At 52.7% G+C, this 26,188-nt stretch overlaps 10 protein-coding genes across 10 annotated transcripts in view; 7 read left to right on the plus strand and 3 right to left on the minus strand.

Annotated features, from left to right (window-relative positions):
- BBA_00757 (RNA-metabolising metallo-beta-lactamase) overlaps positions 1–236 on the plus strand; it is a gene marked incomplete at both ends in the record, with an annotated part of 3,099 nt that extends 2,863 nt beyond the window's left edge. Inside the window, one exon of the mRNA XM_008595854.1 lies at positions 45–236. Within this exon, the coding sequence (XP_008594076.1) occupies positions 45–236 (192 nt within the window). The remainder of the gene's footprint in view (positions 1–44) is intronic.
- Positions 237–802: 566 nt separating this feature from the next.
- On the minus strand, positions 803–1,575 carry BBA_00758 (protein sys1; the record flags this gene model as incomplete). The annotated part of the gene is made up of 2 exons (XM_008595855.1): positions 803–1,250; positions 1,325–1,575. The coding sequence occupies 2 exons, from the start codon at positions 1,573–1,575 to the stop codon at positions 803–805; spliced, it is 699 nt and encodes a 232-aa protein (XP_008594077.1).
- Positions 1,576–2,397: 822 nt separating this feature from the next.
- On the plus strand, positions 2,398–2,853 carry BBA_00759 (Cytochrome c oxidase, subunit VIb; the record flags this gene model as incomplete). Its single annotated transcript, XM_008595856.1, has 1 exon — positions 2,398–2,853. The coding sequence occupies one exon, from the start codon at positions 2,398–2,400 to the stop codon at positions 2,851–2,853; it is 456 nt and encodes a 151-aa protein (XP_008594078.1).
- An 892-nt stretch (positions 2,854–3,745) lies between these two features.
- BBA_00760 (phosphatidylinositol-4-phosphate 5-Kinase) lies at positions 3,746–6,546 on the minus strand (the record flags this gene model as incomplete). Its single annotated transcript, XM_008595857.1, has 2 exons — positions 3,746–5,360; positions 5,411–6,546. The coding sequence occupies 2 exons, from the start codon at positions 6,544–6,546 to the stop codon at positions 3,746–3,748; spliced, it is 2,751 nt and encodes a 916-aa protein (XP_008594079.1).
- Positions 6,547–8,814: 2,268 nt separating this feature from the next.
- Positions 8,815–10,195, minus strand: BBA_00761 (major facilitator superfamily transporter; the record flags this gene model as incomplete). Its single annotated transcript, XM_008595858.1, has 5 exons — positions 8,815–8,932; positions 9,241–9,359; positions 9,415–9,537; positions 9,590–9,719; positions 9,990–10,195. 5 exons carry the CDS (start codon positions 10,193–10,195, stop codon positions 8,815–8,817), a joined length of 696 nt encoding a protein of 231 aa, XP_008594080.1.
- A 1,052-nt stretch (positions 10,196–11,247) lies between these two features.
- Positions 11,248–11,932, plus strand: BBA_00762 (uncharacterized protein; the record flags this gene model as incomplete). The annotated part of the gene is made up of 2 exons (XM_008595859.1): positions 11,248–11,526; positions 11,588–11,932. The coding sequence occupies 2 exons, from the start codon at positions 11,248–11,250 to the stop codon at positions 11,930–11,932; spliced, it is 624 nt and encodes a 207-aa protein (XP_008594081.1).
- Positions 11,933–12,482: 550 nt separating this feature from the next.
- On the plus strand, positions 12,483–13,872 carry BBA_00763 (glutaryl-CoA dehydrogenase; the record flags this gene model as incomplete). The annotated part of the gene is made up of 3 exons (XM_008595860.1): positions 12,483–12,687; positions 12,739–13,764; positions 13,826–13,872. 3 exons carry the CDS (start codon positions 12,483–12,485, stop codon positions 13,870–13,872), a joined length of 1,278 nt encoding a protein of 425 aa, XP_008594082.1.
- A 1,083-nt stretch (positions 13,873–14,955) lies between these two features.
- On the plus strand, positions 14,956–15,973 carry BBA_00764 (ubiquitin-conjugating enzyme E2; the record flags this gene model as incomplete). The annotated part of the gene is made up of 5 exons (XM_008595861.1): positions 14,956–14,999; positions 15,278–15,323; positions 15,455–15,484; positions 15,584–15,767; positions 15,834–15,973. The coding sequence occupies 5 exons, from the start codon at positions 14,956–14,958 to the stop codon at positions 15,971–15,973; spliced, it is 444 nt and encodes a 147-aa protein (XP_008594083.1).
- Positions 15,974–19,063: 3,090 nt separating this feature from the next.
- On the plus strand, positions 19,064–20,996 carry BBA_00765 (NADPH oxidase; the record flags this gene model as incomplete). The annotated part of the gene is made up of 3 exons (XM_008595862.1): positions 19,064–19,215; positions 19,346–20,890; positions 20,963–20,996. The coding sequence occupies 3 exons, from the start codon at positions 19,064–19,066 to the stop codon at positions 20,994–20,996; spliced, it is 1,731 nt and encodes a 576-aa protein (XP_008594084.1).
- Positions 20,997–22,935: 1,939 nt separating this feature from the next.
- On the plus strand, positions 22,936–23,793 carry BBA_00766 (ribonuclease Trv, RNase Trv; the record flags this gene model as incomplete). The annotated part of the gene is made up of 2 exons (XM_008595863.1): positions 22,936–23,125; positions 23,210–23,793. 2 exons carry the CDS (start codon positions 22,936–22,938, stop codon positions 23,791–23,793), a joined length of 774 nt encoding a protein of 257 aa, XP_008594085.1.
- Between the last annotated feature and the right edge of the window lie 2,395 nt (positions 23,794–26,188).

The raw sequence follows: 26,188 nt of genomic DNA on the forward strand, positions 1-26,188 counted from the left end.
ACGTGGGCGACCTGCGCCTCGCGGACCTGCGCCGCGCGATGCAGGGCGCGGGCCACGCGGCCGAGTTTCGCGGCGAGGGCATGCTCGTCGTTGACGGCGCCGTTGTCGTGCGCAAGACGGCCGAGGGCCAGGTCGAGATTGAGAGCGTGGGCTTGCCCGTCGCGGGGAGACGCAGCGCGTTGCACGAGGTGAAGCGGGCAATTTACGACAACCTGGCCGTGGTGGCGGGGGCATGATGATGTGCAAAGAAGGAGAGAATGAAAGAAGAGAAAAATATATATAGGGAGGTGTATACTTTTTTGATTCTTTGTTGTTCGGTTGTATAATTAGAATGGATGGGCAAAATCTACCAACGGCTGACACATGATGCAACCATGTATGTCTACTCATAGCAAAAGCATGCTGCAATATTAAACAAGGACGTAAAAAACTACAACAACTTTTGAAAGCACACGACTCTTATGAATGAACCAGTGATTTGCCATGTCATAATTGTATTGTAGAATTATGTAAAAGTGTAACACGCATGGTTTCCTCGTCGAGGAAGCCAAAGTAAGAAAAAGCTGCGCTGTTTTTTTTGCCGACAGCTATTACGAACACAGGCCAGATGAAAAGGGAATGTCGACATGGCAATGCCTGATGATGTATAATGGCTAAAGAAAAAGGGGTCTGCGTCGACTCGGACAGCATGGCCAAATGAGCCCACTCTAGCTTGAGCAGTGAAAGATAAAAGAGAAACAAAACGCCGAGCAATGCATCGCTATTCGGTCCCATTGTACAGTAATGCCTCCTCTTATGCATCTCATGACGAGTTCCTCATTTGCACCATCTCGTACTCGCCCTGCCCGTCCCTCCCGCGGCCCTTGCCGCGCCCGCCGCCACCACCACCTCCATGCACAAAGCCCGTCTCGTCATCCCCTGCCGGCCCACGCCCCGTCTCAAGATCTGCCGCGGTACCGCTGGACCCCGGTGGCGGAGAGCTGGCCCGCGCCGCCGAGGCCGCGCCGCCGTCCCCTGCGCCGAGGATACGGCCCCCAAAGAAAACGGGCTGCAGCTCGCGATAGCGGCAGCCCCAGGTAGCGAGCGCCACGGCGGCGGCCGACGACGCGGCCATTGTGAGCCACCACATGGCGTGGCGCGGCAGCGAGCGCGTGTAGAGCGTGACGACGACGAGGTGGAGCGCGTGAATCGTGAGGGCAAAGTCGGGGACGAGCTTGCTGCGGGCGATGAGGATGACAATGGCCACGGCCCTAATGTTATCACGTAAGTACAGTACTGTGAAGAATGGAAGAGGAGTGGGGAGGGACGGGTTATGTATACGCACATGCAAAAAGCACCGTCAAAGAGCCAGATGAAAGCCATCAGCCAGCCCTGCGTGTTGTCGCCCCGGACAGATTCCCACCCTAGCAGCAGGTCCACGCTCATGGGCTGCCCGGCAACAAGCGAGGTGAAGACGATGAGGACCAGCGCAACGGCGTAGAAGAGAAGCTGCAGGACGGCAATCTGCGCGGCGGTGCGCAGGGGCTGCAGTTCGTGGAGGGCGCCCGCCCGGGGCGGTCTACGTCGGCGCGCCATAGGTGTCGAGGTACCGTGGGAATGTGCTTTAATGAAGCGCCGAGAGTCCCGTTATATAGATTGAACGTCAAGGCTCAAGGAGGAAGAAAAGAAAGAAGAAGAAGATTGGGAGCTATGCGCAGTGCATCTTCCGAAAAAGGAGGGGGAAAAATGAAAAAGAGTAAAAGAGTTGTCGAGGTCGCGATGTTTGTACTCGGGGCGAATAGAAATCGGAAGACAAAGATGACACAGAAGATACTGGGTGTTGTAGATCGAATGTCGGTGATGAGAAGCTGAAGCGGAAAGAAGAGAAGCGAAAATTCCACGTTGATGAGATGGGAGAGAAAAGGGAAATAATGGCTGTCTCGTTGCGTGGTCCCCTTGTGATCGATGGAGATGCAGGAGGTCGAGTGCCTGGCGTCTTGGTGTCGTTAATATGGGACGGGACAGCTTGCGTCAAAGGCCAGGCGGATCCCAGCTCGCGGTACGTACCTCTTTTATTTCTTTTTGGCCGGGCTGGTTGGCTGCTGGCTGGCTGGCTGGCTGGCAAAAAGGTTCCATTGGCGCTTGACCGCCCTGCAATTCTGCCGCCACCAGATGGGCTAAAGCTGTCCATGGCTCGGCGACAACTACCTACCGATGCATCATCCCATCAATTCCGCGCCTGCATTACCTCGATTTGGCTGATTGAAAGAACCAACGAGACCAAAACCACAACCATATCCCACCAAACTCACCCACCAATTCTTCCCTCTGGTGGAAATACTCAACGGAGACTACGACGTTGACCTCTCGATCCTCCACCCAAACCAACCACCACATCACACACGTCGCTTTCCCAAAATGGGCTGGCTGCCATTCACCAGCTCGACCCGCGGCGACGAGATACGCAGCGGCGCCGCCATCCCCACGCGCACCGAGCGCGCCGTGTGCTGGGCCGCCCGCGACGCCTACTACCAGTGCCTCGACGCCAACAACATCATCGACGCCGGCTCCCCCGCGGGCGCTGCCGCCGCCGCCCGCGCGTGCCCCGAGGCGTCGGCCGCGTTTGAGCGCGACTGCGCGGCCGCGTGGGTCAAGTACTTTAAGCAGTGGCGCGTGGCCGACATTCAAAAGAGACGACGCATCGAGCAGCTGCAGGCCGAGGGCGCGGTCGAGGCCAACGTGACGAGCAGCTTTGCGGGCGGCGGGAATATCGCAGCGAGTAGTGGTGGTGGTGGTGGCGGGGGTGGTGCTGGTGCCAAGTCGCAGGCGACGAGGGAGGATATTCAAGCTTTGCTGGACAAGAAGCGTGGGTGAGGCCGGAAGCCTGCTGGGTGGGAGGGGAACAGTGGCGTGGTGAGAAGGGGAGTGGAAAGAGGACCGGTCTCGACTCTGTATTACCATGGACGGACATCTTTTGTACATTAGCTGGCGGGAATGAATAGATCAACACCGCGACATCTCACTCTTATTAATTACACTACTTTACAGCCACTTTGCTAAAGACATTACGTCATGGTAGAATCCCGACTCAATCATTGTCTGGATGGCGACACAATTGATGGGAACCAAGTTAAATGCTGACCATTTCTGTTCAATTCTTCTCTTTCCCCAAACGACAAAGAAACTTCTCACAAGGCTAATCCACATCACTACAAGAACAAGACGAAACAAAAAACATAAGATACAGTACAAAAACACAGTAGGCCAATCGCATCGCAAAAACAAATAGTCTTCGTTCGATTAAACCACATAAAAAAAAGGCAATAGTAAGAAATAGGAGTAAGATAAAAAGAACAGACTGTAGAAACTACTCGCAATGCAATGGTGGTATCATCCATGTCTCTTTCGGCGACAGAAGAAAACAAAAAAAAAAAGGAGAGGGCGGCAGGAGAAATGAGCATGACAAAAGAGACGCAGAAAACAAGGTCTATAACCCAGTCAAGTAATCCGTCTCGCTCAACAATAACAGCCGTGACTTCCTGCGAGCGACTGTCGACGGCAAGTCGCTCGCAACGCGCAAAGCCGGCCGGGTAAAGATATCGAAACAGGTTCTATGAAATGCAGCATCGCTCAAATCTCTCATCTCTGTAAGACCCTTCTACATGCAAAAATAAAACACTTGTGCAATGGTGCGCGGTGCAAAAGCAGCTACAGGCTAAAGGTACTGCGCCGGCCGTGGATACAGGGACCGAAACGGGTTGACAATCTATGCCATCCCGCTGCGCTGATCCGCTGCTTCCTTGGGTAGAGGTGGGAGCTTCTTGTCCAAGCTTCCGCGGCTTTTTGTGCGTGGTTGGCCCAGGTCATCGACGGCATCGTCCTTGGCCGGTGGTGGAGGGGCGGCACGCGTTGGAGCCGAAAAGCTGTCGTCACTAAAGTGGCCGTTGGCGCCGTCGCGGCTGCTCTCGCCCAGCTCTTCAACCACGGGTAAAATGGGATCGTGCTGCGCCGAGTTGCGGTTTTCCGAGGGTACCGACATGGTCTTGATGGTCCGCTCTGGCGGGTGTGTGTCGGGGCCCGGGCTCTTTTGCGCCGCTCTGGTCGCCATGTCTATGGTGTCCTTTGGCTCCTGATGTTCGGTGGCGCCGGGCGGTACCGGAGGAAGATGAGTTGGCATTGGCGGAATCGATTGCCGATGTCCCCCGCCCCGCGTCTCGCTCGATTGACGTGCTTCCATGGCTTCTTGCTCGCGTCGAATTTCCTCTCTGTGTGCCTCCTCGCTGGACATTGTGATGCCCTCCACAAAGTTGTAGAAGCGATCGCCGTACTGATCTGGAGGTAGAGCAGAAATCTGCGTCCTGTCGCTGGAGAGGCCCTTCCAAAAGTGCTCAATCTTCTTGATAATACCGTAGTGGGTCAGGCAGTCAATGACACCCAGGTAATAAATCTCGTCGGCGGGATCATTATTCTCGTGAGTGGCTTGGAAGCCGCCATCGTCCTGGTTAAATACAAATCCTGGGCGGCTGTGGCTTACACCAAGCTCGTCGGGCATCTTGTCGATGGCCTGGCCCATCGGGATGGGACGCTCTTGTCGAATCATCTGCCGCAGTTCGCGGGCTTTGCGGGCGGTCTCGAGCTTGGATGGCGTTCGGTGCAGAACCATTGGCGGCTCATCATCCGTCGATTTTTCGCGGCTTGGGTTAAAAACTTGCAGTGTCTTGTCACGTAAATTCTCATCGTTGCCACGAGACACGTCGTGGATGCCAACGAGTAGAGAATAGTCCATTATCTGAAGGCGCTTCAACAGCACCACATCAGCGCGTAGCTGTTCCAGGAACAATCTCTTCTTCTGGATACCTAGCTCCAGGTGTCGCTTCCTGCGCAGCCAATTGAGATCCTTCAATGTGGCCCTTGGATTTTGTTCCAAGTCCTCTTCCCTGTAGTCTCGCCCAACTGTCGAGCCCTTCAAATCGAAAGTGGTGTGAATGTCACGATGCGGTGGAAAGAGGTTGTTCATGACCACAAAATGGATCTTCTTCCCATAGGGCATCTTGACACGGTGTAGTCCGTAAAACTGAGAGAGTAGAGTGTTGGGGTTTTGCTGAACGTGGGTATAGTAATCTTTAAGGATTTTCCTCAAAAATTTATGTTCCGAGTGATGAATCGTTTTAATGATGTACTTGTAGTCTCTAGAAAAGTAAAAGAAACTGCCACTCTTGCCTGGAGAGCCCAGCTCCGACAAAATGTACTTGCCAGTCAGAGACATGAGGTAGTCGGCGGGGTCGAGACGAAAGAATGCGCGCAGGCGCCGGAAGACCCACGGGGCGTAATCCTTGAATTTGAAATCATACTTGGCCGAAGGGACCAGCTCGTTTCCGGTGCTGGCAAAGGTAAGTGTCTGCTTGTCAGTGGTATGTGAGAAGATACGTACATATCGAAAGTCGACTTTTGCTTGGCTTCAAAGTCGGCGTCTGTGAGCTCGCGATCGAGCTTTGCGTTTGTTCTGGAGACGGAGACGCGAATTCCAGTCAACATATTGTAGGCCGTGACCCAATTGGCATGACTCTCGTCGACCTTTGTGCCAACGAGGACGCGATCATCATCTTCCTCCTCCTTGCGCCTGCGCTTGCTAGCTCGCTTCTGGCGAATGGCTTCGGCCCACCTAGTGGCGTCCTCGTCCGGAGCTACCTCATCGCGGGGCATGTCGAATATTCCTGAACGGGTCGCTCTACGGCCCAAATTCATGGAGGCACGTCGTGCACCAGATACAGCAGATGTTGGCGAGAATCTGCCCGTCGCCAGGACCGCGTCCTGCCCATCTTTAGAAGGCCGGCTGGTTTTGGGAACCTCGAGGGTATGTCGTTGCTTCAGGACTGGTGCTGGAGTCGGTGGAAGAAGGTGGCCGGAGGGAGATGCATTCAATGAGGTATTACCAGGTTGATAGGCGGGAGGGGAAGAGAAGCGGTGGGAAGATGGCTTTGAAGAAAATAACTCGGCGCTTTGCTTCCCATCATCGAGACCGGGCGAAGCGACTGGGGTCTGAGCAAAATCCTTTTCGATGGGCATGGGCGGTTGTTCGTCGTGGCTTGGCGTGGCGGCCGAAGCGAGATTTGGCGGATTCGGTGGCTGGCGGAGAGGAGCGGCAGGTATTTGACTTGAATGCTCGGCGGAGCCGTTTTGAGGGGAATGGCCATTCTGCGCGGGCAATTGAGGCAAAGCTCGATCAGGCAGGGTGATTTTTCCATTGGGAAGGCCGTTGGGAGCTGTGGAGTGTGTGTCGCGCGCGTCGTCGTTGGTGTACGAGTTAATGCTCGTAGGTCGAGTGCCGTTGCCATTTTCGTTGGGCATCATTGCATGGGTGCCAGAAGCGTCAGAGTCGTGCGTAGAGACCAGCGAGCTCCCATCGAAGCTCTCAGTCGCGTGGTCGGACCTAGAGCGGTCGATTATATGGGTATGAGGCGCAATCTTATCCGAGGCGAGACCAAACTTGCCCTGATGGCTGAGCTGGAGAATATCGAGATCGGGCGAATCTACCGGCGCGCTGTCATGGGTAAGATACGAGGGCATTTCTGTAGTGGCCAAGAGCCGTTGACTCCGCCTGGTGGTAATTGATGCTGGGGTGACCAGTGTGTAAGAGAGAATGCTTATCGAGGCAGCCGGCGAGGGTCTTTCGGGGAGGACGGGCGTCGAGCTTGGACAGGGCTCAGAGCACGCTCAGGATTCGAGATAGAGTACCAAAGGGAGGCAGTCAAAAAGAAATACGAGAATCGAGAGTCGGTGCCACGAGAGGACGCTCGTCAAGGCAGGCCGCAGCGGCGGCCGAGGCGAAAGGCGGTGATGATGCGTGGCGGTGCGCACAGGTCAGGCATGTACGGTCGGAGCAGACGACGGAGAGGGTGAGCGGGTGAGTGGCACGAAGCTTGGCTTCGTGAGGGAAAGCTTCCTTACCACCGATGTAGCAGCTATGGCGAGAAATTCGATGAGGGTGAATGTGCGGATGACGATGCTGGCGGCCCGAAGGGTGGGTGTTCGATGGGAGAGGAGGAGAAGTGTAGAGACGACAAAGGTTGACGAAGCGTCGACGTTGGGCCAGAACGACGAGTGAGGCGCAGGCGGAGCCACACCCAAGACCACAGTGGACAGCAGTGGACAGCAGTGGCGCCAGTGGACGCCAGTGGACGCCAGGGGGCCAACAGGGTGCAACAGCGCTGTGCTACAGGCCGAATCCAGTGTGCAGGCCGTAAAAAATGGATTTCTTAGCAGTCGCGCTCCACCCGCGACTGAGCCACGGGCCCACGGGACGCTGTTGTTGGCCGCCAGCCCGACGCCGCGGAGTAACGGACCAGCAACCAGAGGCAACCAAATCATGATTTAAAGAAGTGGCTACCTGATATAATAAATGGTGACTTCAACGTCGAGCGGATGACCTTTTCTTTACCTTTCATAAATCATCACAGTCAAGCCGCTGTGCCAATGTAAATGTCACCCACGCATTGTGCCCCCAGCCTCCCAGAAACAAAGTATACGCAGGTATCTACAAGGGTAAACGCTATACAACAGTATTCAAGGTTTTTTCTATGTAGCTGTCTTTCAATAAGGTATGATTAGTCGCGACGAGGAAATTGCAGTCTGAAGTTTTTCCGTCAATTTTGTAAGCGACACTGCGCCTGGAGCTGGATATTTCCACCCTCTTTACAGGGCATACAGCGGCCCTCAGCGTACCATGAATTTTGCTGTTAGGGGCTGCGACACAGGTCCACAGCCAAGGTAATAGGCCATGAATTATTATTCTAGAGTGAAGGACTTGCACCAAGATTCCCAAACCTTGCCAGCCATACTTTAATTTCTTTTATTTGCGCATGTGTTCTGTTTAATCCGATACAGCACGACGCACATAATCCTGCTCCTTTTTCGCATTGCGTCGTCATGGTCATGGCTGTCAGATTGGGCCATGATCTCTACTCCGAGTTCCAACACCTCACAAGCAGCATTAGCAAAGCTCTCGATACGACTCGCCGAGCGCCTCGAATCCCCTAACCCTGACGCCACAGCTCTTCAGCTCTTCAGCTTCGGATGCTGTGCGAGTTAATACCTCCTTAGTATGGGCATAAACAGCAGTGCTCCCCCTAATATCAGACCACGAGCACAACCCTGGTCCAACAGAAGCAAGGGGGGGGCAATCAATAAGGTCGAGTGCGAAGAGGAAAAAAAAAACAAAAAACAAACGTCACCCGTCAATGTGAACAAGCCACAGCCAAGACTCACACTCAGTATCACGAAAACCCAAAGCACAGCTCGCTGCTGCGTTGACGGTCCATCACATGTCTCAGATCCTAATTAGGTGGTATTTTTTCTTGCAGTGTCGTCACTATTTACAGAATGCGACGCTGGCATTCGTTCACCTAATTCCACTCGACAGCACTATGATCATTACTTTTGGCTACTTATGTACCGACAACACATCGCAGCTCATACATTTCTGATGCATTATCCGTGATGATCGCCAGCTTTAACATGAAATATTTTTTTCCGGATTGATCACTTATTCCAGCACACATCTGACACACCGACCTAGCCCGCCCCAAACAATCCGTCGGGTCCCACTGTCTCTGACGTATTAGCGCCCACGGATCATCCCGGGCTACGGTAATAACGCAAAACATTGGCGTTTTGAATCAGACGAGTACACCATATCATCAGGCATTGTGCATCTTGAAATGAAAGCCTTAATTACAACAATACATCACTCTAGTCATCACCCTTATCAACCCTTGTTAGTCTTAATGCAGAAAGAGAATGCGCTGGGGCTGCTCTCATCATCAGAAGGAATAACCATCAATAGAACCATTTTAAACTTGGGACCCCTGTCATTCCAGAGCCGGTGTACTCGTTATATTTGCCTCGCGCCTTGTCGTGGTTGATCTTGGCACACCAGAAAACGTTGGCCAGAACCCTGCAACACATGAGTAAACTGAAGAGAGGCACGGTGGACTTGCTACACGCGCGAACCATGCGTAGCAGAGCAGCCCGAGGATGGCTGTATGCCCATTATGATAGTAGGGCCCTTCCGAATCAGGGTAAATAAAAGCTGCTCAACTGGTCAATCAAGGTGAAAGTCTTCATGTCTCACAAAGAAGACATACTGGCAACGAAGCCTCCAGCATTGGCAACAGCAGCTGCAATCCCGATGTCGTGGCGCGTTTATTATGACCAGCCGAATTATTGGCGTTCCAGGCTAGCACTGGCGGTACCACACAATACATGCCCAGAGCCATCAAGCATGTCATGGCGAAGCGTGTCTCTGGTTGCTTGACGTTGGCAATCACTGCATAGCCCGCAATCGCAATGGGAATGACGCAGAGCATAATGACGCCTCGAATCTTGAGGCGGTCTGATAGAAGCGCGACCAATACTGGTACCTGTTTAATTTGATACCCCAACACGATCGCCATCAGTCCCCATGAGCATAGGAGCCGCTATTGCAAAGGGAATCACCGACCAAAGCTGGACCTGGTTAGCATCGCCTGTGATTCCGATCTCTTTGACAATTGTGGGGAGCTTGGAAATGTAATTCCGTGCCGCAAAGGTAAATGCAGATAAGGTAACATACAAACAGGCCGAGTGAATAGAGCCCGCTAACAATGGCAAAGTAAGAGGTGCTGTTGACCCAGATTTGAACGTTGAAGATGCCACGGAGGACTTCAGACCACTGAAACAGCTCTTCGCGCTCGAGAGCACGACTGCAAAACAATATCAGCATTCATCAGAGCCAATTACGACGGAATTGCCTGAATCGGCCACTTTCATCTTGTTCCAGACGATCTACCGCCCACTGTTGCTCTTGTGTTGACAAAAATGGGGCTTCTTGCAGTGAATTTGGCAGACAAATGTAGGAAGTGACAGCAACAATGGCAGTCTACAAAGAATGTTAAGGAGAAGATGAAGATAAAGTTCTTTTGCAATGGAGAGCCTACTATGATACCCTCCATGATGAATATCAAGCGCCAAACTTCCAATTGGCGCGAGGGCCAATGGCCGACAGCCCACGAGCAAGCAGCCCGCGAAAAGCGCCCGATAATGAGCCTCCCTTGTAGAAGACACCAATTCCGACAGCAAGTTCTCCGCGTGTATACATGCTGGAAAAGTACATGACAATGCCGGGAAAGAGGCCACTTTCGAAGATCCCGAGGACAGCTCCAAAGAATCCTGAAATCATTGTAATCGCGCATGAACCCAATCCCCATAGTGATTATGCCCCAGACAGATGCCAAGAATGGAAGCCAGACCTTATGGGAAACCTTTTCAATAATGAGATTGCTGGGAATTTTGCTACGGAAAAGTGTCAGCGGAATGACAAGCTTGCATGACATGTGTGACCAACGTGGCAATGTAGCAGGCCTAGTAGATGACGAGACCGTTGCGATACTGTGAAGGGCTAATGTGAGTATCATTCTCCAGCCCGATAATCTTAGCGTTGCCAACATTTATCCCGTCAAGAAACGAGCAGAGAAAGAGGAGGGCCACGAGTGGCAAGACATTGAAAAAGGCATCGGCAACAGGGAAGAAGGCGCACCGTGGTGCTGTCAAGGCAGCCAGCCGCATTATCATATTGTATATCCGTTTTCAAGAGAACGCTTTTGGTCAAGTCATGATTAATCAGGCCTATGGACTGGTCGGCAGAGCCAATATCCGAGTTGTGCGCCTGGGGGCAGCAGCTTGACAAGCTATTGTGGTACTGCTGAAGCAAATATAAGGCAGGAATGAGATAAATTCGCATAGCGAATTCAGCCAGATCAAGTTGTGTCTCCGAAGATGTTACTATAGGAATCACGACAGCCGTTTGTACAAGTTGGGACGATAGCTGGGCCGATCGCACTGGGCAAGGCCGATGCGATTGCGGGGAAGGGCTTGACTGTGGCTTGATTGCTTTGCGTGGTGACAAGGTGGTTCGGCAATGAGATTTTTACCTATATTTCAATGAAGAAATGACAAGAGTCTCAGAGACCTCACAGTGCGCAATTGCATCCAAACTTGAACAAGAAATGTGAGGTCACTTTAGGAGGAAGGTGCTGCTGGGCAGGCGCTGCTTGGCTGCTTACCAGGGTAACGTCTGGTTGTCGACGATGCATCGTGCCAACAAATCTAGTGTCGGTGACACACAATGTGATTTACCAGTATCGCCAAAACTCACAATAGCATTATCCGCTTATCAGAGTTTTGTGCTCACCTTTAGCCCACGTGAGAACATCAATATTCACCACAGAGAGAATGCCTCCAACAGACTCGGCACAGTCATCTCTGCCAAAGACTTGCCCTAGCGACCCTTGCGCCGAATCAAACCACCAAGAAACAGCATGCCAAGTCGAAGTGGTCAATGAGTCCGATATCTACCGCTTTGTCGAAATAGAGACATGTCCCGATCACAGTGGCAGCAACGAAGAGAGCCCGCGACCTTCCCTTCAATCCACAGCCGACATGTACAGCTGGTCCCTGAATGACGTATCCAGCACGATGAATGAAAGCAAAGTCAAAGGGAGTGACAGCCAGGTAAGATTAATGCGTGATTTTGGGTGTCATTCTCCAAGATTGTGGACTATGCTAACCACAGGATTCGGCACAGAGCGAGATCCTGCATATGCGCGGGCATCAGCATCCGAAATCCCAGCCATTGACGCCACCAGGTTTGCGACACCGCTTACTGAAGAAATTCCGACCTAAGCGTCCTTGGGAGGCAACGCATGATCATAGGCAAGACTGTGCAGCAAATCTGGCCGCTTCACTAGGCCCAGTAGAGCAATTGCGACGCCGAGATCGAGAATCGACACAAATATACACATCTTCGGATGACGAGGACGCTGATAGCCGCTCTGAAGCTGCCAAAAGAGGAAAGTCTTTGACTCGAGAAGATCCGGCATCTACTGCGAATGCCAGCGAGAAAGCCTCGGGCGCATGACTACCATTGGTGGACTAGTACGGTACTGCTGCATGTCTGCATTTGGCGTGCGACCAAGCCAACGATCTTGTCAAAACTCAACAACCCAAGTCCTTCTGCTCAACTGAATTATCAAATTATTTGGTATCTATGAACATTATTTGCTATTACCAGGGTATCCTCGATGCTAGTATTCGCTTCAACTTGGTGATGCCGGAGTAGTTCGGCGTAGTTGTGCTTGCAAGTCTTAGTCGGCGCCGGCCCCAATACCGCAGGCGGCATCTCGCACTTCTCGCCGAGGGGTCCCGGCGTAGAGTGCCCCAGTGAGCACTGCAATTACCATGCTTTGGTGGGGAGATACAGCGGGTTGCGGCGGATCCATGCCTGGGAAACCCGCCTAGGCTGATGCTAGTGGGGAACATGCCGGGGAAAGACATCGCTGGCATCGCCTGCTCGCCGACGTTGCTAGTTTACAAAACATAGACTTGCCATCTACATCTCTCCTCCTCTCCTCTTCCTTCTTACCATTCTTCTGCCATTGAGTGTTGTCTGGCAGCTTCACACAGTCACAATGTTCCGCCCCGCTATGAGACAAGCCACGAGAAGCGCCTCGGCACTTCGCCCAACCGTGGTCCGCTCCTTCGCCTCGGCACCGGGCCCTACCTTTAACTGGCAAGATCCTCTTTGCTCCAAGAATCTGCTCACAGAGGAGGAGATTGCTATTTCAGATACAGCGGAGAGATACTGCCAAGAGCGCATGTTGCCTCGGGTTCTACGTGAGTCTCAGCCTCCGCTACCGTTCACAGCATACTGACCGGCGCAAACAGAGGCCTACCGCGATGAACACTACGACCCCAAGATTCTCGAAGAAATGGGCGAGCTCGGTCTTCTCGGCGCCACCATTCAGGGCTACGGCTGCGCTGGCGTGTCGAATGTCGCCAGCGGTCTCATCACCCGAGCGGTGGAGCGCGTGGACAGTGGCTACCGCTCCGGCATGTCGGTGCAGTCGTCGCTGGTCATGGGCGGCATCAATGAGTTTGGTACAACGGAGCAAAAGGAGCGTTTTCTCCCCGAAATGGCCAAGGGCAAGCTCCTCGGCGCTTTCGGTCTGACGGAGCCCAACCACGGCAGCGACCCTGGCAGCATGGAGGCGGTGGCACGTCCGCACCCAACCAAGAAGGGCGTCTACCTACTGAGTGGCGCCAAGACGTGGATCACAAACAGTCCGATTGCTGATGTTTTGATGGTCTGGGCCAAGCTCGAAGAAACGGGCAAGATTCGCGGTTTCCTGGTCGAACGCAAGGACTGCCCAGCCGGCACGCTCGCCACACCGTCCATCAAAGATAAGAACGGCCTGCGCGCCTCCATCACGGGCATGATTCAGCTTGATGACTGCCCAGTACCAGTTGAGAACATGTTTCCCGACATTGAGGGTTTGCGCGGACCTTTTTCGTGCCTCAATAATGCCCGCTACGGCATCGCCTTTGGCATCATGGGCGCGCTAGAGGATTGCATCGCGCGCGCGCGCACTTACGCTCTGGAGCGCAAGCAGTTCAAAGGCAACCCATTGGCGCGCTATCAGCTGATTCAGAAGAAGTTGGCGGACGCCACGACCGACGCCGCGTATGGCACCCTGGCGGCGATCCAGGTCGGCCGTCTCAAGGACGAGGGCAAGGCGACTCCTGAGATGATTAGCATGGTCAAGCGAACCAATTGCGATGCTGCACTGCGAAATGCTCGCATCCTGCAGGAAATCTTTGGCGGCAACGCCGTGTCGGACGAGTACGGTATTGGCCGCCACGTTGCGAACCTATTTGTGACGCAAACGTACGAGGGCCAGAGTGATATTCACAGTAAGTTTGTAACCCAAAGATGAACACATCATCACAGCAGAAATTGACATTACATCCACAGGCCTCATTCTCGGAAGAGCCATTACTGGTATCCAGGCCTTTGTCTAAAGCGGTGGCGGGTGTCACGCAACGACGGCAACATGAGGCGGAGGTTGCAGGGATTAGCCGTAGCAAAGCTGTAATTGTAGAAAATATCGGGGAATGCATATGTATATACGGTGCAATTGAAAATGCAAATCGTGAATATCATGCAAATTCACAAATTATGAGTTCAACCAGCAGCCAGCCAGTGGTGGCGGGCAAAGACTCGAGCACCAACTGATGGAAGCGCTGTGGCGTACAGATTATGCGCGCGGCAATAGCGCTACTTTTTTGTTCCGGACAATCATTGGTCAGCTTGTGGCATCATGACAAAGAGTTCGGGGTGCCCGGGTGGCAAATGAGTCGCCTAAAACTACTACGTATTGCCATGCCGGCTCCTAATCAGTGGTGCCTAAAAAGGTTTGTCTTCTCTCGGAAGTGTCAAAGTCGACCGAACCGGCAGCCACAACCAGAGCACGTCTACCATAGTATACCGACAGCACTAACATGATGATGTGTTCTCACACGTAGATTCTGATAGCGAAGATGAACCTGCTCCGGCTAGGTAACTGGTGGATGGAGCATCCCGTCACCGCCACAGGGCGGCAAAAAGACTTTTTTCGGGGAGTACCAGGTGCATCAGCCACCGAGGCTCAACTGGTCTCAGCTTGCCGTGAGCCACCCGCCAGCGCACGTACCGTGACTGGCACTGGCTGAGGCCCGCCCCCACATGGCTGCCCTCGTTTGCCTTCCTTCTCCTTCCAGTGCCGCATTACGGCATTAGTTTAAATACTTCACTCATTTTTGCCAACTCAAGCCTCTTTTCCCCCCTCCAGACATCCATCGACCACAACGACCTCAGCACTCTCCAACGCACCGAAAGATCACCAAGAGCGTCGGCGTTGCCACCCTCATCTCTTTTCGCATTTTTTACTTTTGCCGTCCGGTACGGTACTCTGACTTCGCTGTCCGGGTGCGTCCTCGTTCTTTATTCTCTCGTGCTTTTCCCCTCTTGCCGCTAACCAGCGCAACAAACAGCAACGCCTAGCGAAACCGACAGCCACCTTCGTCGCCTCATCTACACAACAACAACAACACACGCCGACCGCCATGGCTCTCAAGCGCATCAACAAGGAACTCGCTGATCTCGGCCGGTAAATACTTTTTTTCTTTTCTCTTTTGTCGCCGAATTTCCGTTGTCGCTCCCGCTTGCCCGCCGCTTTGCGTAGCGTCATGAGGTCACGTCTTGTTTGCAGCCCAAGGGACGAGCGAGGTGGGGCTCACCGAAGCGGGGTCCTCTTTGGCAACAATGCTGCGCCGTGGCTGCGGCGGCGCGCTTTTCCGCGAGATGTCTGCTTTGGGCGACGAGCCGGACATTCGGCGACTATTCAGTTCTATTATGTATGATGTGCGTTGCTGACATTTGCTGCAGAGACCCACCCTCTTCCTGCTCGGCCGGCCCTGTTGGCGAAGATTTGGTATGTTTGCTCGCGTTTAACGATTCCAGTGGCTCAGTCCATCCGGGTTGCCCAACCGGCCTCTGGTTATCGTTGGCACAGTAGCGGCTGTCACTGCTTGGGAATCACTTTGCTAACTTTGTGTTTAACAGTTCCACTGGCAAGCTACTATTATGGGACCCGTAAGTTACACATAACAGCTCGCATGCCTGCCAAAAGCTCAGGCTTCAAGTCGCGACACCACGGCTCGTACACCTCCAAATACTAACCACTGACGCTAGAGCGACTCTCCTTACTCTGGCGGCGTCTTCTTCCTCGCCATCCACTTTCCCACCGACTACCCTTTCAAGCCTCCTAAGGTTAACTTCACAACTCGCATTTACCACCCGAACATCAACTCGAACGGCAGCATCTGCCTTGACATTCTGCGAGACCAGTGGAGCCCGGCGTTGACGATTTCCAAAGGTTTGTGGATGCACAACTCGACAGGGAGATACGCTGTGGTGTAGTTCAAACGCTAACAATTTTCAGTTCTTCTGTCCATCTGCTCGATGCTGACGGACCCCAACCCGGACGACCCTCTTGTTCCCGAGATTGCGCACGTGTACAAGACGGACCGACCACGATACGAGGCCACGGCCCGCGAGTGGACGCGCAAGTACGCCGTCTAAGTGATTGCCGTCGAGGATGGCGTGGAGATGTGGGTTTGGGAGGAGTGATTGGGCGAGTGGTGGTTTCGTCTTCTGTTAGGAATACCAACATAGGATACCAAGCGAGTGATTGCTCAGCGACACGGCTGAGATATGGTTGGACGGTGGGCTGTGAATCTGATAGCCGCCGGAAGCGCCATTGAAAGCCAGCGCCGTCTGTATGGTCGTGATTGGGCCAAAGCGAGCTTCAAGCTTCTTGGAGTTTTCAATGGCCCGAAGGCGACAGTCAAGCTGTGTGGTGGAAGCAGATATGACAATCACCACGGGGATACAAGGCAACTAGGGATTTGCATTTTCGGGTTGCACTCTTTGTTCTTGGCATGCAGTTCAGGCAGCATATTTCATCATTGACTCGGAAGATTGGATTTTATCGCGCGTGAAAAAGTAGTAATGTGACTGCAATGAGAAATGGGCAGAGAGCAGATGTGAGACTGGCACGGGCCGACGGGCAGTGTGAACGCTCCTCAATGCTGAGCAGAGGCTGTGTAAATCAGGCGTCGCAAACAAGTTGTAGACATACGGAGGCGAGATGATGGGCGAGTAGAAACAACGTTAGTTGGCGCAGGGTAAGAAACAGGCGTGCGGCAATGTGGCACAGTTGGCGAGACTCGGGGAGGGAAGAAGGCGGTTATGACGGCAATAGGATAGATTTACGAAACATTGACAACTTGATAGCACATGCCAAAGATGCGAAGATAAGGAGGGAAGGCTCTTGTTTAGGAGGATGGCGCCAGATGTGCGCGGGATGATTGCAGATTTTGTCAGTACGCTTGCTGATTGTAACCATCGGGGACAAGTATGGGATCTAGCAGTTGATCAAGACAGCAAGCAGAGCATGAGATGCGTCAGAATTTGGGACGAAACAGCAAACGGAAAAGTTTCGAGGACGATACGGCGGTGGGTGGGTAGTGGCGCGACTTTGTGCTCTTGGTTTGAAGCTTTTGCACCAAGATTTTTCCCCCCCTTCTTTTTTCGTTTATTCCTAGGCTGTCAATATCTGTTACCCAAAGAAGGAAAAAGGATTAAAAACAAAGTCCGCGGATAGGGTTAAAGAGGAGGCGTAGAAAAAAACTGCGTTTGACGTGGAGGATGGCGGCGACGATGCATGTCGCAAGTGTTTCAGGATGCAAGGAGGGGGGGGGGGGGCCGAGGGGCCGGACGAGATGACACGCTTGGCAAAAGGAATAGAGAGGAATGACGGACAAGAGGGATGACGAGTCATTGTAGACAAGCTATTGAATGTATATTGTTCATTTGAAGGAAATGGAAAATGGATACAAAAGGTTCGTCGGGAATGGGGTTTTTAATCAAAGATTTATGTTGTAGGTAAAATTCGGGGACAAGGTGCTGGGGTTGAAACAACGTCGTGACATGTTGTCGCAGTGGGCGGCGGAGTGGAAAAAAAAAAAAAAAAAAAAGCTGCGAGCGCCACTTGAGTCTCAATCTGCATGTTCTCCATGTACGGTACGGATTATAATGATAATAATAATAATAACAACAACAGCCCTGTTATTATCGACTACGATTTACAAGCTGTGTCTGTAAACCCTGTTTGCTTGCTTCAAGGGGCGCGCCGCCTTGGCAGATGGTTCGGTTCTTGTTGCAGGGGAAAGACACTCGTGTGCAAAGAAAGGGATGAGAGTGACGATGGAACGGAGAGGGCTTCTGCAAAGATGCCGTCATCTCGGAGGAATGATTAGAAAGGCGCGGTCATTGATCCAAACAAAATTGTCCGTGAGAGAGAGACGGAGAAGGGCTTGGAAACATTTGTTGATGGAAAGGAACTGAAGCACAAACGAAGCAGCAGAAGATGGGATGATGGGGGGACCGAGCGTTGTCCGATGCGACAAGGATTTCCCGAGATGGCCTTTTTTACACGGATACATACATACACACCTAGGTAGTTGACTACCTATTTATATACTTGTTCGTACCGGGCAATATTCTATGATGAACAGGCGTGGTTGCATGGAGCCTCTGGGTAACGTTGCCCATTTCTCAGCATCTGTTGTAGTCAAGACATGCGAGTCACTTTGGAAAGGAGTCATGATTTTGCAATGAATTGAAGAAATGTCAATGAAAGCAGAGCAATGAAAGTAGAGCAATAAAATCAGAGCAATAAAAGAAATAATAGCAATAAAAGCAGAGCAGACGGTTCCCCGACGTTGCTCGTTTCGGACCGAGATGTGCCACATTGGGCCCTCTTGGCCCTGTAACGTCGAACCCCCCAGACCTCAAACAGCACTAGTGACACTTGGTACTGTACAGCCTACCTAGGCACTGGGTAACTACCTAGTAACTACCTTGGTAAAGGCATGTCACTCCCTTCTTGGCGAACTACGACGTCGGTGAATTGTTTTATTCCGATTTATTTTTATTATCGTATTATTAATTGACTAATGTTGTATTATTTTCCTGTCACGCTTGCGGCCACATGCCCTGTTACAGGCATCACCCCCTTGCCCGCTTCGCTTTTCTCCTCTGCCTTGATGCACCCGCCCTAAAGCCAACGCCGCGACTTTGTTCATTCCCTTTTGGTTTCTCTTGTTCCCTTTTATTCCCTCGCTTCCAATTACTCTTTCCCCTAAATCCTCCGTTCTTGATGGTCTTTTTATGTTCTCAGCTTGTGATCTTCGAGGCGGTGCAACAGCTTAATTTTTTCTCTGGCTGTTTATAGATGATAATTGGTAAGTGAACTTTGACCAAGTCTGACTATATACTTGGGAATATACTCTTGGTCAAGTCTTTGTGCTGAGACGACTATTCAGTTTGAAACTATTTCTTGTATAGATTTCGAGATTGACAAGACATTACACGCTGGCGTCTTACCTTTTTTTCTTCTCAACCCTCTAGACGAGGCGACTTTTTCCCTTTGACGACACCAACGACAAGACTCAACACACACACACACACACACACACCACGACAAGATTCTATTCGCTCATAACTCATAAAAGCTCGCGGAGCTTGATCCGCACATCATCAGAAACCGGCTCACGCCGTCATCTTTCTCCCATCTAATCCTTCACGACATCACACACGGCCTTTGCAATGAATGCCAGCTATGACCGTCCTGAGCGGTCCCGGGGCACGCCCCTCACCCGCATGCTCATGAACGGCGAGGTGTCGATGGAAAAGCAGCTCGACCTGACATCACGAGAAAAGTTTGACCGCTGGATGATTAATGAAGGGTATCGAAGATTGTATGTTTTTTTTTTCTGATCTCCCCTTTTCACACGGACAATGATGGTGATGACAGGTGATGATTGGGGGAGGGTGTTAGTGGAACGATGCCCAACCGAATACAATAACTAATACGTCAAAACTCTTCAGCTTCGTCTTCGTATTTGTCCTTGCCCACGGGCTCATCTTTGCCTTTGGCTGCGTGCACTACGGCCTCAAGGACTCTCTCGCGGGCCCGCGCAGCATCTTTGGCTTCACCTTTACCGTGGCGCGCGCGTCGGCGCTTGTCCTGCACGTCGACGTCGGCATCGTGCTCTTCCCCGTGTGCCGCACGCTCATCTCGCTGCTGCGGCAGACGCCCCTCAACGGCGTGGTCCAGTTTGACAAGAACATTACCTTTCACATCACCACGGCCTGGTCCATTGTGTTTTGGTCGTGGGTGCACACCATTGCGCACTGGAACAACTTTGCGCAGGTGGCGGCCAAGAACAACCTCGGCTTCTACGGCTGGCTGCTCGCCAACTTCGCCTCGGGCCCCGGCTGGACCGGCTACGTGATGCTGCTCGCGCTCATGGGCATGGTGGTGACGTCGGTCGAGAAGCCGCGGCGCGCAAACTATGAGCGCTTCTGGTACACGCACCACATGTTCATCGTCTTCTTCTTCTTTTGGTCGCTGCACGGCGCCTTTTGCATGATTCAGCCCGACGTGGCGCCCTTTTGCACCAGCATCGGCGCCTCGGCCATTGGCGTCTTTTGGCAGTTTTGGATGTACAGCGGCTTCTGCTACCTGGCCGAGCGCGTCGCGCGCGAGATTCGCGGCCGCCACAAGACGTACATTTCCAAAGTGATTCAGCACCCGAGCCAGGTGTGCGAGATTCAGATTAAAAAGGAGCACACAAAGACGCGCGCGGGCCAGTATATATTCTTTTGCTGCCCGGCCGTCTCGCTGTGGCAGTACCACCCGTTTACGCTGACGAGCGCGCCCGAGGAGGACTACATCAGCATACACATGCGCTGCCAGGGCGACTTTACCATGGCCGTGTCGGCGGCACTCGGCTGCGAATGGGGTAAAAAGGGCGGCGGCGACGAGGCGAGCAAGGTGGTGGGCGTCGAGGGGGCCGCCGTGGGGGACCCGTCGACCAACAACGGCGTCGATCCGGCCCTGCGCCGCGTGCTGCCGCGCGTCTACATTGACGGGCCCTTTGGCTCGGCGTCTGAAGACGTCTTCAAGTACGAAGTGTCGGTGCTCGTCGGCGCGGGCATCGGCGTCACGCCCTTTGCCTCGATCCTCAAGTCCATCTGGTACCGCATGAACTACCCGCAGCAAAAGACGCGCCTGTCCAAGGTGTACTTTTTCTGGATCTGCCGCGACTTTGGCTCGTTTGAGTGGTTCCGCTCGCTGCTCATGGCCGTCGAGGCCCAAGACGTCGAGCACCGCATCGAGATTCACACCTACCTCACGGCCAAGATTAAGAGCGACGACGCGACCAACATCATGATCAACGACGCCGACGCAGAGGCGGACGCCATTACGGGCCTGCGCAGCCCGACAAACTTTGGCCGCCCCAACTGGGACATGATCTTCAAGGGCATCCGCAAGCTGCACGCGCCGGGCGAGACGGGCGTCTTCTTTTGCGGGCCAAAGGGCCTGGGCAGCTCCTTGCACGTGTACTGCAACAAGTATTCCGAACCTGGGTGAGTTTTTAACAAATCAAAAACAAAAGTATAAACACTGTTGAACAAGAAAGCTAACCCATTTGATTCTAGATTTTCGTTTGTCTGGGGTAAAGAAAACTTTTAAAACGGGTGGTTTTTGGGGCCGTTTAACCTTTTTTTTTAATAAACATGTTGCTTTATTATTTGTCTTTTTTTTTGTTCTGCATATACACTGTAATTTCTTTTTTACAATGCCCCCATTTCGTTATACCCAAGACGAAACAGTTTTTACCGGGTTCTCTTGACAGTTGGGCGCAGGGTTTTTTGTTACAAGTTTGAAAGCAACAGGTTTGCGCAGGACGCAAGTTGAAACCATGCCACATCTTGGTCCGACGGGGGGTTTTAATCGTGTTAGATGCTGAATCCAACACGTCAACATTTTTAGATGAATAAAAAAAAAAAAGGCCCTATCAAGGCAAATTCTACATTTTGAGATTTCTCCTAATCTGATCCATGTTGGTGTGACTAAACTTTTATATAGACGTTGTAGTGAACATGTCAACGCGTCCAGCCTTCGTTTGGGATTACCTACCTTGTTCGCTCCCATTACCGCATTATAGTACGAAGTTGGATGTTTTGTGTATTCGCTGCGAAATCACCCAGTCGTCCAACCAACATTCTACCATGCTAGCAGCGCTACGACATTTGTCAGTCGAATCTGTGCATTGAATTGCATACTTGTGTTTTACCCTTTTTCTCCTTTGCTGTCTGTTTTTTTTTTCTACGCCAGCAACAGTGCAGCGAGAGGAGGGAGGGTTGTAGTCGAGCGATCAAGAGCCGATGCCAAGGGATCGGTCGGGAAGCATCTCCCCGATTTGGCAGATGATTGTTGCAGCCCTTTGGGACAGCTGCCAAGCAGCAAAACGGCTGCAGATGTGACGCTTACGGAAATCAGTTGGTCACGACTGGGAAGCTGCCGCTTTTACTCATCATCTACTATTAGGGAAAAGTTCCCAAAAGGCCCTTCAGTTTGGCACCCACCACCGCCGCGCAGATGCAGTTCCCGTCAACGAAGGAGGGGGGGAAGAGGCCGCCGCTCAGTGTCGTAGATCAGCCGAGGCGCTGACCAATTCTCGTCCAATGCCCCGAGACGAGCCAAGGACCCGAAACGCAACCCCCCTCCCCCCGTGCTAGTTTCGCTACCATGAAAAGCAACGCTATTGGTCGTCAGATGGCTAATCTCAAGGGTGAGCCGACCGACCACTAATACAGCGAGATCAACCTATCAAACTTGTCCGTACTGCAGGAAACATGTGCGTCGCAGGCGATGGGGAGGGACAAAAAAAGAACGACCTGCTTCTTTGGCAAAAGTTTCCGAGCCGACCAAGCATAAGCCGGGCGTCGTCTAGTTACCCCAGCTCGCCTCGCAGCCAACCAGATCAGCCATCCGCTGCACCCCACGGCAATCGGCTCTCCGTGCAGTTTCCAGTTGGATGATGGACAGAGGATAACAACCCGTCATACTTGTTGTGGACTTGGCGGAACACGAGAAGCGCAGTGTCGCTAGTAATAAATGTAATCAATCACCGCCGGGATAATTCCAAAACACTTGCCCATAAACTTTGTGGTCCTGAAGTCCTTGGTTTGTGAGCCCGCCCCCCGGTCCAGTCACGTCGTCGCAAATGGCACCTGCTCGATTCGGTACTGGGCGTTTTACCAAGTACGGCCCAATGGGCGTCGATCCTGTACCACGTTTGACAAGTCGGTATCCTTATCGAAAAAAGGGATTTTCTCAAGTGTGCTGAGCGGCGCTGCTGCTGACGGCCCGTGCCCGCCGAGTCGCCGAAAAGCCTGTCAGCGTGGTATCCATCGGGGGTGTTGGCCCAACCTGGACTAAATCGTCGCCAAACCAGATTCAGCTCGTCTTCTCTTTCTTTTTTGTGCAGATCCGTCATGGACACGGAGAAGCAAGATCTATGTATAAAGGTCCTCTGCCTAGCTCCCGCCGTCGTTGAGAGGCCTTCATCTCAACCATACAGGGCGGTAGCTAATACATCTGCACCACCACCACCACCACCGCCACCATGATGCAAAAGTCAATGTCCGTTTTGGCACTCGCCGCCGGTACTATGGCTGCTGGTTCCTCGTGCCCGAGCAACTCGCCCCTGTCGTGCCACAACACCACCGCCGTCGTGGATACGTGCTGCTTTATTCCCACCGGCCAGCTGCTTCAAACGCAGTTCTGGGACACTAGCCCTCCCACCGGTCCTTCAGGTACGTTCACTTCTTACCTCCCCAAGTTCTATACTCAAGATTGGGGCAACTGACTTTTTGTTTTTCTTTCCGATCTTTTGTTAGACTCGTGGACTATTCACGGTCTCTGGCCCGACAACTGCGACGGCAGCTACCCCGCGCAGTGCGACGCCGACCGCGCCTACACCAACCTGACGGCCATCCTGCAGGCCAACGGCGCCGACGACACGCTCGACTACATGAACCGGTACTGGAAGGACTACAAGGGCGACGACGAGAGCTTTTGGGAGCACGAATGGGGCAAGCACGGCACCTGCATCAGCACGCTCGAGCCGTCGTGCTACGGCAACGCGTACCGCGACGGCGAGGAGGCGGCCGATTTTTTCACGCGCACCGTCGGCCTCTTCAAGACGCTGCCGACGTACCGGTGGCTCGCCGACGCGGGCATCGAGCCCTCGGACAGCAAGACGTACGACGCCGCCCAGATTCAGAGCGTGCTGGCCGGGCAGCACGGCGCCCAGGTGACGCTCGGCTGCAAGAACGGCGTCTTGAACGAGGTCTGGTACCACTTCAACGTCCGCGGCTCGCTCCAGGACGGCGAGTTTGTGGCGGCGGCGCCAGACGGCGCAAAGAGCAAGTGCAAGGGCAAGGTCCGGTACACGCCCAAGTCTGGCGGTGATGACCTTTGAGGTGCTGGCCGCCAAGGTTCGTGTATATGGGAAACGTGACTCGATGCCGTCTTGGGAGTTTGAGAAACGGATACTTGAAAGTATATATGTGTTGTCTGTATATAGGAGTATGAAAAAAGACGAATTGACCAACCTTGGTTGTTTCATCCGTGGATGCGTCATGTGGCCGGTTTTGTGTGATCTCGTCGACTAGGTCTCTGCTGTGGGACCAGAAAAAGGCTGATTCCGAGCCTCTGCCTTTTGAATATGAATCTTGTCAATTTTCCAGGACATCTAGCCATACCGGAAGCTCGAAATGCGGTGCAAAGTAGCCAGCGCATTCCAAAACGACCATGGCCACAACGTTCAACATGGAAAGATGTTTGGCGGGATGGTGATGTTGTCTTGTACAAAGTCGTCGACGACCACCTCATTTGGGTCTAGACGCTCTGCGAATCAGTACGGCGCGATGACTTCTCCGTGCTCACTCACAGCCGCTGAACGTGGTCACAGGAGGGCTGGCATGTCGCGGTTGAGGAGCAAAGCCATGTTGGCGGCGAGCCTGCCTGGCGAAGCGCGCGCGTTTGCAAAGAGTATGTAGGCTGTCAGGCATTGACCAGTTCTAATTATGCAATGTTGCATTCCGGGAGCATGCGTGCTGGGTAGCTTTGGTCATTGCCATGGAAGAAGTAATGAGAGAAACCACAGCTGTGGAGAAGCCACGCATGCACGATGCTCGATAGAGTTATCCGTTGGCACGGCGGATATTTGATATTTATCTACGGATTACGCAACTACGATTCACAAAGTTGCAAAGAGCGGCTACTGACTGGGCTCAGGGGCAAAAGCAAGCCACAGGGCACAAGGCTCTGACGGCGACGTGCCGAGAGGATGCGTTGAAGCGTTGGATGCGTGATGCGCACCAGGGAACGCGCGCGACGCGATGCAATCGGGTTGGCAAGGGCAGGGTACTTGAAGGATCCATCCGAAAATAAAGAAAAAAAGAGGAATCTTGCCCCTGGAATCCACGCAAGTTGAAAGCATTGGCGGCAGAAGTATTGAATGATGCGCGAGATGGGGCCGAAGAAGCCGCAGCAGGATGAGAGGAGGTGGGCATGGTGGCGCAGTCGAGAATACGCAACGAATGGTCTTGCGGGACGGGAGAGGTTTGTAACGTAACTTGTTCAATTTTGGTCGATCCGGCGCCAGGCGTGCAGTAGTCGCGAAAAACACAGAAAAAGCACAAAGCATGTGCGTGTATGATTTGTTGTGGTGTGATGCATGATGAAAGGTGGCGTGGATGGTTCATCGAGCGGCAAAGAAAGCCAAGCAGACTAACTAAGCAGACTAACTAGTTGGGTCGTTGCCACAACAAGACAAAGACCTGACTAGAGATGCTGACTGTACGGAGTAGATGGGATGAGAATGGAAAACTTAGTCCATCAGTTGACAGTCAAGTGGAAAGAGGACGTGTTGTTGGCCTGCCAAATGCCAAAAGGATCATGGTGCGACGAGTCAGGGGGGGCGCCAAGTATATCGGCAGAACTAAAAGCATACGCGTCCTTTTGAGTGTAGTTTGGTGATGGCTTCAAGCGGAGGAGAGAGTCACACAGAAAAGGGTTATATTTAGTGGGCTTGACCAAATAATGTAGAACCTCCTTGGCGGAATTTAACTAGTTGACGACGTGCCCTAATTTTTTTTAAGTAGGCTGCTGTCAGGCACAACTTGATTGCTACCTGAGCAGTGAATAGCGGATCCTGACTCGGCTGCAAACGGACTCTGAATGCAGCTGTATTGAGTAACCTCGACAGTCGAAAGGACAGATGTTTTGCAAGAGATGGAATGGAAAAAGAGCAATTCTCAAATATTTATTTTCATCAGTTGGTGATTTCGCATCAAGCTGGAAAAAATGCCCGATGCCTCTTTATTATTAAGGGTCGTTGTTCGTGTGGGGGCACCACACACGCATGCATTGTACCCGCGAGGATCCAAGCACACAACGTTATACGAGCCAAGCATTATTACCACAAACTGGGGGCGAAAGATGTCAACAATTTAACAACACAACAACACAAGTTCGTGTCTCGCAGCCACCTGCCTCGTCGGGCGGCATTGTGCGTCAACTCGTGGGAGGCTGCGACTCGCCAACTACACAAGCAACCTTGTCGACTTTTTGCACTTTTCACTTCGCCACTTTCGAACCGTTGAAAGAAAATCTCAAACATAAACAGGTCACTGACTAAATTATAAAAAAAAAATAGAATTCCAACGTCTACTCCGTAGCGACGTCACAGGTCGTAACCCTGATCAGCAAACGTCTGTCCCCGTGCCCAGTCATAGACCCGTTCCGCCTCGTATTTAGGAATGTAGGGACCGCTGCCACTGCGACGCCACGACCGGTCTAGGCCGAAACCG

The sequence above is a fragment of the Beauveria bassiana genome, assembly GCF_000280675.1.
Source record: "Beauveria bassiana ARSEF 2860 unplaced genomic scaffold BBA_S00002, whole genome shotgun sequence".
NCBI classification, from domain to species: domain Eukaryota; kingdom Fungi; phylum Ascomycota; class Sordariomycetes; order Hypocreales; family Cordycipitaceae; genus Beauveria; species Beauveria bassiana.